General features: G+C 53.1%; 1 protein-coding gene across 1 annotated transcript in view; it reads right to left on the bottom strand.

Annotated features, from left to right (window-relative positions):
- Window positions 1-16,004, bottom strand: part of SLC6A11 (solute carrier family 6 member 11) — a 95,444-nt gene that overhangs the window by 19,071 nt on the left and 60,369 nt on the right. Inside the window, exon 7 of the mRNA XM_040994889.1 lies at window positions 720-823. Within this exon, the coding sequence (XP_040850823.1) occupies window positions 720-823 (104 nt within the window). The remainder of the gene's footprint in view (window positions 1-719; window positions 824-16,004) is intronic.

Raw genomic sequence — 16,004 nt, 5'->3', positions numbered from 1 at the left:
GCAAAGATCAAGAATTCAGAAAGGGATCAAGAGAGAGGTTGGTTCATAGCAAGATGTGTAACTTCTAAGAGGTGAAAGAAAACCCTAGAATGCCACCCCTAAGAGCTACCTGAGGAGAGTGGCACTGGGGGAGGTGGGGTGAGGCAGGGGGAGGCACCCCGCTCCTATCCACCCCTCCAGGCAGCTTGGCAGTTTTGCCAGTTTGGTCTTTCACTCTGGGTGCACACTGCTCTGATGATTAAAATTCATGACGCCCCCCACCACCTTTCTCATTCAATCTGTCATTGGGGATATTTCCACTCTCATCATCCCATGGTCTCACTAAGACCCGACAAAACAGCCACTACTGTGTCCCAGACATGGAGCTCGAGAGTGACTCACAGACAGGACACTAACCCGGAGTCAGGGGCCAGCAGCACAGCTCAGCGTCGGCCTTGCCCACCATTGAGCCCATGACCTTGGACTGTCCCTTACCCATCCTGGAAGAGAACTGGGGCACATGGCGGCACTGAGGCCTGGAGGAGATCCTGTAGGAGGATTCCTTCACAGCCTGCAATGGGCCCCACCACATCTGCTGCTGCTCCCCCAGACCCACTGAGACCCCCTCTGGAAGCCTGAGGCGCACCTCCTCCTGGCACCAAGATGGGCAGATGCATGCAACAGAACCTGGCAGCATGGAGGAGGGCTCTTGAGGAGCGGAGGAGAGGGGCAACACTCACCTGTAGCAGTTGTTGTTGTAATTGTTGTAACTCCCCAGCGCCGTCAGACAGCCCAGGCAGATGGCATAGGAGAAGAAGATCTGCGTGCCAGCATCCACCCAGACCTGCAGGTGGCACAGAGGAGCTGGCATGAAGCGGTGTCACCCGTGTGCACATGTGTGTACGCATGTGTGTGTGTGTGTGCATGTTCATTCAACACCAAAGCCGGGATGTTTGGGACCTCAGCCTCAGCTGTGTTACCTTGGCAAACTGACTTAACCTCTCTGAGATCCCCCAAAGGATCCAGAAGGATATATGTAATAATGAGTGTGAGCCGCTGGGGTCCAGTGCAGGCTCCTGAGTCAAGTTTTACTCAAAACACTGGCTTCCTCATCCTGGTGAATACCATCCTGTGAAGGGTTGCTTGAGATTCGGTTGGTGCAGGCTTGGGGTTGGCCAACCTGGGCCTGCATGAGAGGAAGCAGGCAAGGAGGGGAGATGGGGGATGGGGGTGCTCGTTCTGCCTTCATCACCTTCCCAAACAGGTCCCCGTTAGGTTTCTACATGGTGCATATGGTGACTGGCTTTTGAACTGCCCAGTACCCTTCTGACACAAACTGCTGTAGACAGCATGACATGCGCAGTGGGAATCACAGTGGCTTTTCTAGCACTTTCCCCCAGGCTCTTGATGAACCCAGCTCTTGTAAGCAACCCATGAAAAATCCACAGCTGAAATCCAAATGCAGCTGACAAGACTCATGAGTGGGCATCCATGCCAACTAGAGATCAGGGCCTGGTCCTGAACACAAAACAGCTGGTGTTTGGTGAGCACTTGGTGTGTTCCAGGCTCCAAGCTGAGCCTCTGAGCACTCCCAGAAGAATGGTCTCTGCTTGATTACTGCTAGCAACGGGCAGTTCACTACCTTCCAGTATAGTCCCTTTCTCCTTCAGAGCATGTTTCTGAAAACAAAGTCTTCCAGTGCCCTAAACTCTGGGCTCACCCAGACCCCCATCCCTCTGCTCCTTGTGCCAGAATTGTAGAGAACTGAAGAAAGTGCTGGCGACTTCTGAGTCAAAGGCCTCCATTGTCTCTCTTGGGGATTTTTAGGCCAAGCAGAAGCAACTCCTGAAGGAGCTGAGTGCATCAAGGGGCAAGGAAACTTCCCAAGCCAGGAACACCTGGTGACCTTGGAGCATCAGACAGCAGAGTTCAGTGCTCTCTCTCCTTCCTGGCTGCCCCAGCCACAAACAACAGAAGAAAGCTTCACTAACCTCAAGGCTATCTTTGCTGAGGTCAAATAGACACTCATGCCATCTGTGCAGATCAATACCCGCCATGATGACACATTATAAATTCAAGCATGCGCAAACTGAGGAGTTGCCACCTACCCCATTCCCTATAGCCAACATGTATAAAAGCCCAGTGCTACATACCCTGGGTGGCCATTTCCCTCATGGGTCACCCTGCCATGTGAAAGTGGTCCCAGGCTATCTCCCATCAGAGAGTGGTCCATCAGACACACACACACTCTCTCTTTTCACCACCTTTCTCTCTGCTATTTCCTCCCCACATCTCCTGGGTGCAAACTCTCTGGCCTACTGTCTGTACTGGATCAATAAATTGGGTACCGGAACATCCCCCAATAAAGCTTGTTTAAAGCAGAAATCGATTTTGTATGGATTTCTGGTTCTGAACACGAACTCCAACCTTACAGGGATATGATACCAAGACAAAGGTCGGAGTTGCCCAAGTTTGCTTAGGCTGCCCGTGGACCTGAGACCTGCATGGCGTCTTTCCCTTCCCATACAGACTCACTAGGTTCAGAGTCTTGGTGCTAAATGAGGAGCCTGGACAGGGCTGGCTCAAGAGGCAGAGGAGTAGGCAGTGGCAGCAGATCACGGCAGGGCAAGGGGAAAAGCAAAGGGGACAAAAGGAAATCTTTAAGAAAAAATTGCTGAGAATTATTCTGATGACAATACATGTGATGCCCGCTCCCACACTTGTGGGAATACTTTATTAGTCAATCTAGAAAGGTTCATCAGAATAGTTCCTGGTTTCCTGCTCACAGCTGTTCACCTGTGATTTTCAGATTTGAACATTAGGTTGGATGTATCTAGGACCTTTCTTGTCTTCCCTGAGTATCTTGACTGCACCGTTTGGTGATCATTTGCTACAAAGTGCTGCTGTACAAACCTGTGCCACTTTTTAAAGCACTTGTTCTTTTCGACTCGACATCTCAGCTGGGTTGATTTTTCCTGGATCACAGTGTACTTCTTTAAGATGCAATGTACAAGTGTCCTTTTCATTTCAAGGAATTTCATTTCAATTATTGTTTTTAGTATCTTCCCTTCCTTGACCTCGGGCTTCTTGGGGACTTGTACATCTGTTGGATCATCTTGTGCTCTTTTAAAAACCTCTTTATTTTCTTCTTCTGAGTACCTTATGGCATTATCTGTGAGCTCTATTTACTGTTTTTTTCTTCTTTTTATATTTCCCTTCTTATCTGTGCTTCTCGTCAATGCTCTTTTCGAATCTTCTTTCTGTCTGCTGCTTCACATGGAGCTATTTGTGTCATGGCATTTGCTGGTTTCTTAATTTTTAAGGTTTACTTTGAAATATGAAGTGTTAGAGTCCCACTGCTTTGTGGAATGTATCCATTACCTACAGGAACGGTGTTCAAGCCCTTTCTCTTGAAAGAGCACCTGGCAGGACCCGACTACAGTCCTCTTCCACTGCCCACATGCAGGTGAGAGTTCTCCCTGCCCTCTCAAGAGGTGAGTATTCTCATGCAGAGGCTCGGGGTGGCAGACTCCCACTGGTTATTACCACACAGTGCTTTAAGCTCTGGCTGGGCAGACAGCACTTTCTTAAATCCCCATTGTCTTCTTCCTTCCTTCCCTCTTACACAATGTGTCTTAATTTCCCCTGGTTTCTCTGTCATGCTCAGTTCAGACTCTCCTCCAAGTGGGTCCCAAGGACCTCATCTCTACAGTGCCCTAGGTCCAGATCTCTTTCAAGTTCCGGCATCCTGCCCGCTCTCCTTCAGGGCCTGACACCTGCACGGATCCCTCTGTGTTTTGGCTAATGTTCTTAGAGGGGTCCTCCAACCACTCTTTCCTAAAAAGTCCTTTTCTAGTATACCTAAGAGCTTTCTGATCTTCCTGGGGCCTCAGCCTTCAAAGTTCCCTTTGCCTTCTTCCTCTCATCTCACAGCACTGATCATGTGTACCCTGTGGCTGCAGGCAGTTAGTGGTACCATTTGTGTTTCGTGGCTCGGAGTTGCTGAGGGTAAGCTGAAGGTGTCTGCCCCTTTTATTATACCAGTTTCCATGCTTAGCTGGGAAATTTAATTTCTCAGAAATAATTTTCTTTTTCCCCCGTGCCTATCTTGTCTCCTTGGTTCTCAAAAATTCTTGAGGAGACAGACTAAAGGAGTATGTCTGGGGTGGAGGGGAGAGAAGAGTATTAGATGTGAGCAGTGTCAGGGAAGGAGCTGTGACTGGAGAAAGACCCAGAGGCTCGAGGTGTGAGATGGGTAATGGGTAGGTATTTGTGTAAGAAGGTAAGTTTGAACATCAAGCGAGATGTTCAAGAGACAGGTAGAAGTCCCGGGCTAACCACAGAAGGCTGGGCTGGGCACACAGGTGTGGAAGTCACCAGGATTTTGGTAGTTACATAATATCCCCCTTACTCCGCATGCAAAATGTTCCCTGCTGGTCTTCCCACTGTCCACGCTGAGAAAGGACAACAGCTTGGTGATATGAAACCCGAGTCAACTTTGCTGAAACCTCCTGTGACCTCAAGACTGTCAGGTACATTTCAATACCTGCACAGGTGTCTTGTCAGTTAAGAATTACCATCTCCCTCTGGACAGGAGGGGGAACAGACCTGCAAGAGGTCCGACGACTTCTAAAGGACACTGTCAGGTGGAACCTGCCAGGGTTTGGGAGTGGTTTAAGGGTTAAGTATATCTTCCAAGGATTTGCGCATGGGAAGCCCAGTCCCAGGGTGGGAGAAGGTGTGGCAGCTTTAAGTGGCAGGGTTCAGTGGGCCGTTCTTCTCGCTCAATTGGAGGTGTGGCCTCAGAGCAGTTGGGTTTCCGGCCTGGGGATGCAGTCTCACCACACTCCCACTAGGATGCATCCTGGTCATGGAGGTCTCCCCAAGGCTGACCCAATGGGCCTTGGACTTGGACCTGCAGCCTGAAACCCTGAACAAAGTAACCAACCTTCTTTGCTTATGACAGGTCGGCCTGTCTCAAGGTATTTCGCCACCAGATTGAAGCATGTTCTCAACTGGACAGTGTCGGGAGAAATTGGGGCCTCCTGCTGTGCTGAGTGGGCCTGGGGTCTCAAGGGACATGGAGGACCATAGCTAGGAGACAGGCAGGTCAGGTAAAAGCGCGCCTACCCTCCAGCCCCTCCCAGGAGGCTGAGAAGGGGGGCAGCTCAGTAGAGAAAGTTCTTTCCATTTCCCAATGCCACTTTTAAGAAAAACTGTCTCAACAACAATAAAAGAAACCCAAGGAAGCTGGGTCAGCAGCTGGGACGCAGGTCACCCTGTGTTCTGTGGCAATGAATGGGGGGCGTTCTGGCAACAAGGCTTGGGCTTTCCACATTCAAAAGCCGAGAAGACAGATTTACATGGGAATAGGGGAGCATAGCCCCTGGAGGAGAGCAGGCCCTGCCCCCTGGTGCTGGGGGCCAGCTTACCTCCTTTGGCACAGGGAGAGGAAGGGGGCAGGGTGTGACCCGCAGGCCCCTAGCATCCAACAAGCCCCTGGTATTTAGCAGGTCCCCAGTGAGGCAAGGACATATTCTTTCCCACTCACACTGGAAAGTCACACTTGTGACAACAGATGGCCAGTCTGTAAGGACAACACGAGACAGTTGGTCTATGAATCTGTGTGAACCAGGTCTTGCGTGCTGCATGGCGCCAGGAGGTGGGCACTGTCCACCCCAGGTCAGCGACAGGCCTTCCTGTGAGGTTTGAGGGAGGTGTTTCCAGTCCTCTCGCACCTCCTGGTGGGGAGCTCAGGCCATCCCATGGATGTGGCAGACACCTGTCTCCTTCCCCCTCACACCTGAGACACGATCAAACACATGGGAGTCTGGCCTTGGTGCGGGGCCTTATTCCCGGAGAGCACGGAGAAGAAGAGCACTTCAACCAGTTCATCAAAACACAGAATTACAGTCTGGAAATCCACGACTTGCTGGGCAGCATGCATTTTCTGTATATTATGGAAACCTTTGTACCAACATTTGTTTTCCACATTCCATTTTGTACGAGCTGTCAGAAGTGAGTGTGCCCTTAGATTTGGTGTGCTGGAAACTGTGCCACAAGGTTTTAGGATATCCAGGGGCTTGGTCAACGCTCATTCCTCCAGGCATTTCCCACCATTCCAATCTGGAGAGAAAAACTTGGAAAACAGGAAACATTATCTTCCTTTGCTTCCTGAGCATCCACCATGTGGTCAGCAGAGTCCCCAACACTGAGGACATGGGGGATACGGAATTTAACAGGGTTGCACCTGCAAGCGGCCTGCAGTCTCGTAGGCTATAGGGATGCGGGAGACACCAAAGCAATTTACACCTGCCTCTCCTGGTGTGAGGGACGGAGGGATGGCAGGAAAGGGCCAACATCTCTTCACTCAAAGGTTCCAAATGTCCTACTGCCTGGCCAAGAAAGATGCTGGAACCCTCCAGGCCCAACAACACACGGCACTGGGCTCCTGCACTCCAAGTTGCCCGGCCAGGGCTTGCTGGCCCTCCCAGGGCTCAGGACCCACGGCCCTTCCTTCCCCACAACATTTTCTTTTCACACACACACACACACACACACACACACACACACACACACACACACACAATCTTTGTAAGTATAGTCTTCGATTGAAGCAAAAACATAACTTATATGGCTCGGCAGAAAATAGCTGAATTAAGCTCTTTCTTTTCGCCTTTTATTTTGGGGAACGATTTTGAAAAGATTAAAAGTAGGTTAGGAGAATAATAAAACAGCTGTGTTTCCAGTGTGTACCTGACAAGGGCTTTTGTCGAAGTGAATAATTACATGAAAATCACTTCCTTCCACCTCTTTCTCAGCCTCCCCTGCGTTGCTAGGCGCCCTCTCTGCTCCCTTCGGCCAGTGCCACATACAGACGCTGGTGAATACAGTACGGCCTTTATGAGGTGGGGAGTCCGGGAGAAGGCTCCCAGCGTTCCTCCCTGGTGGCTTCAGCTGGGGGAGAGGGCTTTGGAGGATGCACTCTGGGGACATTTAAATGCTAATGTGCTGGGCAGGCAGCATGGTGGCCAGCGTGAACGGTGGTGGGAAGGGGCTGGAGCGCAGGGCCTGGAAGCCCCACTAGAAACACCTCCTCCTGCGGTGCCAAGCCCTTCCCTGGGCAGCCAGCCTTAGGGCCAACCTGGGCCAGCCAGTACAGTGTCACAGGGCCAAAGGGCAGGGGGAGTTTGGGTGTACAGGCTGACCCTGATGGACCTGTGTGTACAGCATGCAATGAGGGGGTAGTCACTGTGGCTGGGCCTTTGCCCGGGAGGCTGGACTGCTGCATCCCAGGCCCACAGAGTAGAGGGCGAGAACGGGCGTTGTGCGGACGGCATGACTCCTCTGCAGTGGAGCCCTGGGGAGCTGAGCACTTCAGCCACCTCGTCACAGGAGATGCTTACTGGAGGAGCTTTGCAGCTAGAATGAGTGTGAGTGAAGCCAAGGCTATGCCTTGTCAGCCCTGAGCCTGTCCAGTGGACACAGGGGCTGCATAGGAGGCCTCGGTCTTCACCCAGGAGGTGGCTGCTTGCAACAGGGATCACGTGATTTGTGGTTCCACACATTGAAGGATGCTCAGTTTCAAGGGCTCCTGCTCTCCAAACACTACAGGTGCCCTCCAGTCACTGTGGATGCTCCAATTATACTCCCATGTATTTCTAAAGGACCCCTGGGCCAGTAGGCCCATCTGCACCTAGCAGAGGGCGTGGAGGCAGGGGTGGCCAAAATTGGCAGCAGTGATGGAAATAAGAACCCATGTTCCCTGGGCCAAGGTTCCTTTCAGCTTTTATACAAAGCTCACCTGGCAAACCCTGGGGTCAGTTGAGCAGGCAACTGGAATGAAAGCTCATCACCTGCCCACTGTGCTAGTGTCTCTTCCAGTAACTTGGAATTGGTTCAGAGGCAGAGAGCCAGGAAAAGCAGTGAGACCTGGGATGTTCCATGCAGCAGGAGCCAAGGGGAGGCACCTGCAGCAGTTGGAAGGTGTGGGGAGCCCGCACACAGAGACCAGACCCTCCCCGCCCCGACCACTGTGACACAGTCCTGTTTATTGCCAGTCTGCCCAAGCAAGGATGAATGCTCTGAGAGAGAGGGAACCACTTCTGCTCCTTGGCTCCTGCCATCCTGGCCTTGCACACACTGCCTGGCACATGAGAGGTGCTGCTAGCTGAGTGCCCACAGCACATAGAAGAAGGGATATCCATGGCCCACTGCAGAGCCCATCTTCCGGATACCCACATGTCCCCCAAGACCCCTCTCCATTCTCCTTAAAGCTTTCCTGTTTTCCAATCAGTGCATGATGGAGCATGGTTGCCAATGGAGATTTCAAACACAGGGGTAAGGGGTGAGTTCACTTTGGTGCAAATGATACAAAAACCCACGCACAGTTTGTTCATAGCACACATTTCCCAGGAAGCTTGGAAAGATCTCTTATGCACTGTGGGTACTTTCCCATTGCTGCCAATGGCAGGCATGGCTAATCAATCACAGCACTCATCTGCCCCCTGTCCAGCAGTCATAGGAAAGGTCTGAGCCAAAGCCCAAGAGTGTGAAAGTCCAGAAGACAGTGGAAAGGACTTCCAGAGGAGCTGATGCTTGTCGCAAATGAACAACAGCCCATTTTGAAGTACAGCTAAATCCAGCTGCTGAGCCAACGCAACATACGCATTCTCTTCTTGGTGGTGGAGACACTTAACACGCACTCTGAACAGGTATTCCTGCCTCCAAGGTCCTGCATCACCTGAGGCCACCAGGCCGCACGGCAGTTCTGAACTCCTCTCCCAGCCTCACTGCCATGTTATGGCAGGAGCATCTCCAGGATCTTCCGCTCTGCTGAAGGAGCTCCCCTTTTCCTTGCTTGGACTCGCTCTGCCCCGCACCACACCCCATGGCCACACACGCACAAGACCCTGAGGCACTGGGCTTTCCTGTTCTAAGCACTCCCTCGCCAGCCAGAAACACAGGCCCGAGGTGCATGGCCCCAGGGCCTGTGTCCAACCCGGGCACTCTGCTCCCCACAGTCTGGCAAGGCACATGGACTGTGCTATTGTTCGCCACCCACCTTCCACCTCAAATGATCCTTACCAGTCTTCAAGGTCACGTCACCACGTGCTCATGCATGGCCTCTACCCTGCGTCCCTGAAGCAGACCCTTGGGAATCTGACTGACGAGCAGCCTGCCTGTGGCCCCGCGGAAAGTGGAAGCAGCCGGGGCCACCCCTACCCACAATCGCTAATGCAGTGAAGTCCTGGAGGGCGAGCCTACAGGAGGGAGCCAGCCTGGGAACTGCTGCACTGTCCGCGCCCACAGGATGCAGCACGACACAGTGGCCTCAGCCTTGCGGCAAAGCCCCAGCGTGTTAGCGGCCAAGCCAGCAAGTGGCTGTCTTCATCACTCGGGTCTCCCTCAGTGACTTTCCAGGGCACTGGCTCGAGCAGGAAGACCAAGAGCAATCATTTCCAAGGCAAATGAAGAGATGAGAGTTGACATGTTTGGGGGTGAAGCATGCTCGTGCCTGCAGCCTCCCTCACATCAAAAATAAACTGAAATAGATGGATGTGAGCAGGCAGAAATGTAAGGTCCTGGGGTGTGGGTGGCTGTGCCCTGTGCAGGCAGAACTTATGCAGCATCTGTGGAGGGCAAAGGCTCTGCAAGACTCTTCACAGGGAAGATCTGTGCTGTTTCTAGTACTTCATGCTCCTTTGCAGGGCAGGCTGTGAAAGGCGTGAGTCGGGCATGAGCCAGGGGCACCAGCAGTCCTAGTCAATGTTTAGGTCCTGGACTGGAAACCCAGGGATTCCTGGGATTCAGCAATCCCCTTCTCACCTCCAGCAACACCCATTTGCCATTGGTGCAGTTGGCAGAGCAGCCCTCAGCGCTCACTTGGCCCCAGTGCTGTCTGGAGGACGGAGAACGAGGGAGGAGAGAGGGCGAGGTGCAGGCTTTGCAGCCCCCACCTGGCAGGGCTTCCTGATCTTATTCTGAATTCTCTCTTTCCCACCTCATGTCTCCTGCAGCTGCCACCTGTGCCACCCGCTTTCCCAGGGAGGTGCATATCTCTAAGGAGCCGGCTGCATCCTTGTACAGTGGGCAATATGCAAGCCACAAGGGGGCAGTAGTCGTAGGTGTGTCTGCCGCCCTTTACCTAGCCCTTACAGAACCTTGGGAATTCTTAACATAACACTGACCTGTGACCTCGCGCACATGCAATCCCCTACTTTCTGATGATGGACAATATGAGGATAAAACAGCCAGCATCTCCCTCTGGGCCTCAATACCCACAAAGGACATATTAAAGGACCATTCCTGGCCATTGCCAGCTGCAATGATTGGATACTCAGGGCTACAGGAACTTCCTGTCTGCATGACACAGCCCAGAGTGGAGAGTAGGAAAGACCGAAAACTACTGATTTCAGTCCACTTCACAGCTGAGGGCGGCAGGTGACTGTTCTAGGTCAGGGACGCACGGATGAGTTGTGCTTGACCTCCTCATGAATGCCAAGTGGGACACAGCGCCTCTCTGCAGGCCTCCCCAGGGCCGAGCTTGCGTATGAGAAATGAGAAAGCAGAACATGGCATTCGCACACTGGTCAGTTTGTAGGGAGAATAACGTCAAGTGTCACAATCCCCACAGACTGCAGGGTAGCGAAGCCCTGTGCCCGTGTGACTGGGAGATGGGAGAGACCCCAGCCCTCTTGCCAAGCTGTGTGGGGTCAGACGCCATTGTGTTTGCACAGCATGAAGGAGTCTGGCCATGGAGGAGCCGCCTCTGCAGCTCTGGCCTTCCTCAGAGCTCCACTGTGCACATCAGCCTGGTGGACGTCTGCCAAGCAGCTGGGCTCCAGACAACCCTGTGCCCAGAGCCACAAAGTGAGAGAGTCTAGGCTTGTGCCCACACCTGCCCTTACCTCATCACCTCACAGATGAGGCAGGGATGGACGTGGGAGAAGGCCAGCAGATGTCAACCAGGGGGTCTGCGTCCCCCTTTCCATGGGTAGTGGCTCTGGGTAAGCCATGTTCTTTCTGTGGGACTCAGCTACTCACCCCTAAGAGAGGCAGAAATAGACGCTTGCCCTCAAACCCATTAAAACTGCAAGTCAATGAGTTTCCTGGGGCTCTCTGCCTCACCGTGGTGAACATAATTTGACTCTGTTTGAAGGAAGTGAATTTACTGTCAGAAACTATAACCACGGACAGCATGAAGGATTAACTCGCCACTGCAGACGTATGACTTTATAAGAAAAACCGAGCTGCTGGTTTCAGCGAGTGGCGAACTTGCTACTTGGACCGTCTACATGCCAAGTTCAAGGCTACCAGACAAACAGAAGCAAATGCTGATGAGAAAAGCACACATTACAACATGTAGCTAGCATTTTACACTCACAGCAAGGCTTGAAAGGAATATGGTGGATTCTCCTGGATACCAGAAACAAGAAAAGTCAACCATGAAAGCTGAGGGAGAGGAAGAGACCGGCAACCCACCGGCACCGCTGAGCGAAGCAAGGCCTGAGAGGCTGGGGCTTCCATGTCTCACCCAGGATGCAGTTCACGCCTCAGCTCTAGGCATGGCCAAAAGCTACGTGGGTTTGCTGTGAAGAAGGAAGGGCCAGAAAGGAACCGTCTTACAGGAAATGAGGTCCTGCCCCTCATCTCAGGACTCAACAAGGGCACCCACATCCAAAACACAACTTACAGGTCAGCATTTTAGAATGCCATACCCAGCTGAACATCTCAAGGGAGCGTGAAACAAGTGTCTTCTCAGACATTCACAACTGAGACAGTGTGGCCCCGCCAGGCCCTTGGTGAGAGAACTGACAAAGGGTGCACTCTGGCAAGAAGCAAACATAATTCTGTAGGAAGAAAGGAAAATAAGAGGGAGTAAGAAATCAACAAATCATGTAAAATCTGACACTGGGGCCCGGCACAATAGCCTAGTGCCAAAGTTCTCACCTTCCAAGCACCTGGATCCCATATGGGCACCAGTCTATGTCCTGGTGGCCCCACTTCTTATCCAGCTCCCTGCTTGTGGCCTGGGAAAGCAGTCGAGGACGGCCCAAGCCTTGGGACCCTGCACCCACATGGGAGACCTGGAAGAAGCTCCTGGCTTCAGATTGGCTCAATTCTGGCGATTGCAGTCGCTTGGGGAGTGAATCATCGGATGGAAAATTTTCCTCTCTGATTCTCCTCCTCTCCATATATCTGACTTTCTAACAAAAAAATTTAAATCTTTAAAAAAAAATCTGACACTGGGTCTGTTTTTAAAAGATTCAATTATTATTTAAAAGCCAGAGAAACAGTGAAAGATAGGAGAAAAAGATTTCATCAGCTGGTTCACCCCCAGGACAGCTGTAACAACTAAGTGTGAACCAGCCAAAGCCGGGAGCTTCACGCGGGGCTCCCAGAGGGTAGCAGGGATCCAAGCACTTGTGCCATCTTTCGTTGCTTTTCCAAGGAACAGGAAGCTGGACCCAAAGTGGAGCAGCCAGGATAGTATCAGCATCCATATGAGAAGCTGGCATCACAGGCGGTGGCTTTATCCACTGTGCCACGATGCCAGACCCGAGACTGACTCTTAAGTAATAAGTCAGAATTTAGAAGCAGACACTCTCGGGGACGGTGAGGGGACGATGGCATGTGAAGAGGAATTTGTGTCCCAGGATTTTGCTTGTTTAGATGGAGGACAAGCCGGTTATGAGCCCTGGTGAGCAAGTCGGCTCCAGCACCTGCTGTGGGAAGCAGATGGCAGCTCAGTGCGGCCGCAGGGCTGCTGTGTGAAAAGAACCATTGGCAATAAGGCTGAGGCAGCAGGGTGCAGGCCCCTCACTAGGAAACATGACTGCCACACTAGGTCCTAGAGTCTACTGAGTGTGAGCAAGGAGCTGACCAGGGTGACAAGAGCTGTCACCTCAGCCAACTCGGCAGCAAAGAGGACAAGTTTCATTGCCAAACAAGGCTGCTGCCAGGGGCTGCTTGTGCCCCGACCCTGGGCAGGAGACTCATCCACTGTCAGTCTAGTTTCCTGCCATTAAAGCTTTGATAGAGCAGGGTCCTATCAGACGAGATCAGGTGCATTCAGGGTGGTATGAATGAGCAGGGTCCTATCTTCTAACTTTCCTCTCACCCCTGAGCTGCTGTGGTCAGATGAGTGGGAACACACTTGTGTGCACTTCCGTGTGTGTGTGTGTGTGTGTGTGTAGAGTGAGAGAAAAGAGAGGATCTAGAGGGAAAGACCTCTGAGAGCTAGAACCCAGTGGCAAGGGTGTGAACTGCGAGGAAGGCACCAGCCTGCTGGGGCTGGGCTGGGGCTGGGGCTGGGGCTGGGGCTGGGCTGGGGCTGGGCTGGGGCTGGGGCTGGGCTGGGGCTGGGCTGGGGCTGGGGCTGGGACTGGGGCTAGGACCGGGGCTGGGACCAGGGCTGGGGGGCTGGGGCTGGGGCTGGGGCTGGGCTGGGGCTGGGGCTGGGACTGGGGCTGGGCTGGGGCTGGGCTGGGGCTGGGGCTGGGGCCGGGCTGGGGCTGGGCTGGGGCTGGGACCGGGGCTGGACCAGGTCTGGGGGGCTGGGCTGGGGCTAGGCTGGGGCTGGGCTGGGGCTGGGCAGGGGCTGGGGCTGGGCTGGGCTGGGGCTGGGCTGGGGCTGGGCTGGGACCAGGGCTGGGGCTGGGGCTGGGCTGGGGCTGGGCTGGGGCTGGGACCGGGGCTGGGCTGGGCTGGGGCTGGGCTGGGGCTGGGACCGGGGCTGGGACCAGGGCTGGGCTGGGGCTGGGCTAGGACCAGGCCAGGGGAGGAGAAGAAACCACAGCTGAGATGTGAGGGGACATGTGAGCTTGCTTTGCTGCTTCCAAAAACACAGGAGGCTTCTCAGAGGAAAGAGCATGGTGGAGCACCTGGGGGCACTCAGGGGTCCAGGAGGAGGAGTACAGCAGCCTGCAGAGCACAGCAGGAGCCAGTGAGGGCACTGCTCACCTGGGCTTGAGGCTGGCTCAGGAGATGTTTACCGCATGCCTACTCTGAGCCAAGGGTCACACCAACCTCTGCTTTCTAAACAGCTGGCCCTTTGCTGTCACTGTGGGAGCCATGGTGAGAATGAGTCGCACACGAGTCCTGCTTTCCAGGACACAAAGCCATTCAGTGGGAAGGGACTTCAAAGCCTCTTTCCTGCAAATGAATGTGTCTTAGATGAGCAGGGTTTGTTTGTTTGTCTGCTTGTTTGCTCTTTTAGGCATACAGAAAATACAGTGCTGCCATGACTGCTAGCAAGGAGCATCCTGCAGAGGAGCTGACACGGACATGCGGCGATTTGCTCAAGTCCACACCTGACAAGGGACTCCCTCATGGTGCTGAACAAATGTGCCAGGTCACAGACATACCCGCATGAAACCACGCAGAGCGATGGCCCTGCCCTAAAAGTCCCCTGTGCTCCACTCCCTAAGCCCGAGCCTTTTTCTGGCCCTGTAGTGTGGTTTTTTCATGGATCAGCTTCTTTCACTAAACCTCACTTCTCATCTCCAAGGCACCCCCATCCCTCCCAGTAACGTTTGCCCACTTCCAGAGACCCAGTGCAAAGCTGTTCCGCCAGAGCATGCACCTAGTAGTATTTGCATGCCCACGAGCATCTGAGGTGGAGGGTTGTCACACAAGTCAATGGGGATGGGGACTGCAGTCACAGGACACAGAGGTCAAGGGACAGTAGTTCAAGGAAGGAGGATTTCCTGAGTCGGGGGCCATCATTTGCCTCATAGCCACATAGGGGCAAGGAGACGTGAAGGATGGTCCCAGGTTTCCTGCAAAGGGGTAGAATGGGTTCCCTTCAAGGATTGCCCATCCTCTGGAGCTCACCTGTCCACAAATTAAGGTAGACAAATACTTCTCTCCCTGCTGCAAACTCTTTGGACAGTAGTGTTTTGGGGGAGTCTGTGGAAATTGGAGTTCCCACTGCACGGAATGCTTGGAGATGGTTGGGAGTGTCACCTAAGCTTCCTGGGGATGTGCCATCAGCCAGGTGGTGTCTGTTCTCCATTCCCAGGACCTGCTCACTTCCAACTGAAGCATGCCCACTGCAGCTTCAGGAGCAGGACTGGGGCCACAGTTGTCTTGGCTAAGGACAAGTGAAACAACGTCTGACATGTGAGCTGCTGCACAAAGCTGTGGTTATGAGTCTACATGTTTCATAAAGTCTTCCGCAGGAATACAACTGTGGGTATTCACCTACCTGTGCAACCACCCACCTGTCCATCACTCACCTGTCTGTGCATCCATCCACTTACGTTTCAAGTATCTGTCCTCTTGTCCAGCATCCATTCATCTGCTTGTCCATCATCCACCCACCCATCCACACATCTATCCATCTACCTGAGCATCACCCATCCTCCCGCCTACTCCTGTACATTCCATCCAGCCACTTGTCCAGTTGTCCATTCATTCAAGCAGGACTGACTAGAAGCCTACTTAGCACCAGAATCTGTGCCAGGAAGTGGAGAGTCTTTAGTGGGTGAGTTTTTGTCTCACATGAAGCTGACATTTCCACTGGGGAGACTAACAATGAACACAGCAACAAACACACGTGAGATGACTGCCAACAGCCATGAGCCCCAACCTCCCCTCAGACAAAACTAACATGAGCTTTATTGCAGGCATGAAGTTCAGTGGGCAAAACTTGATCCTTACTCGTCCGAGATGACCTGAGGTTGGAGCCAAGACCAGCCAGAGTAGAAGAAAGCCCCTATGTCAGAGCCAGAGGGAAGAATGACCAGGTAGCTGTGAGTCAGAATGAGCCTGGGATAGCCAAGGCCATGTGGGGGAATGGGAGTCAGATCATGGAGGGTCCCTTGGCCTTGGGAAACAGGCTGGGTTTTGATTCTTGGGCAAGGGTGAGGTAATGGAAGACTGGTAACCTGGGAGTCTGATCTTGCCTTCTGCTGTGACACAGGAATTAGGATCAGAACAACCCTTCCACCTCAGCAAGCATACGAAGCAACAACGCTCAAGAGGCAACAGTGTACCAGGCAAGGCTGCTATTCCCGAGG

The sequence above is a fragment of the Ochotona curzoniae genome, unplaced genomic scaffold, assembly GCF_017591425.1.
Source record: "Ochotona curzoniae isolate NIBS_2020 unplaced genomic scaffold, NIBS_Ocur_1.0 contig_908, whole genome shotgun sequence".
Classification (NCBI taxonomy): Eukaryota; Metazoa; Chordata; class Mammalia; order Lagomorpha; family Ochotonidae; genus Ochotona; species Ochotona curzoniae.
This window is presented reverse-complemented; position numbering and strand designations above follow the sequence as displayed.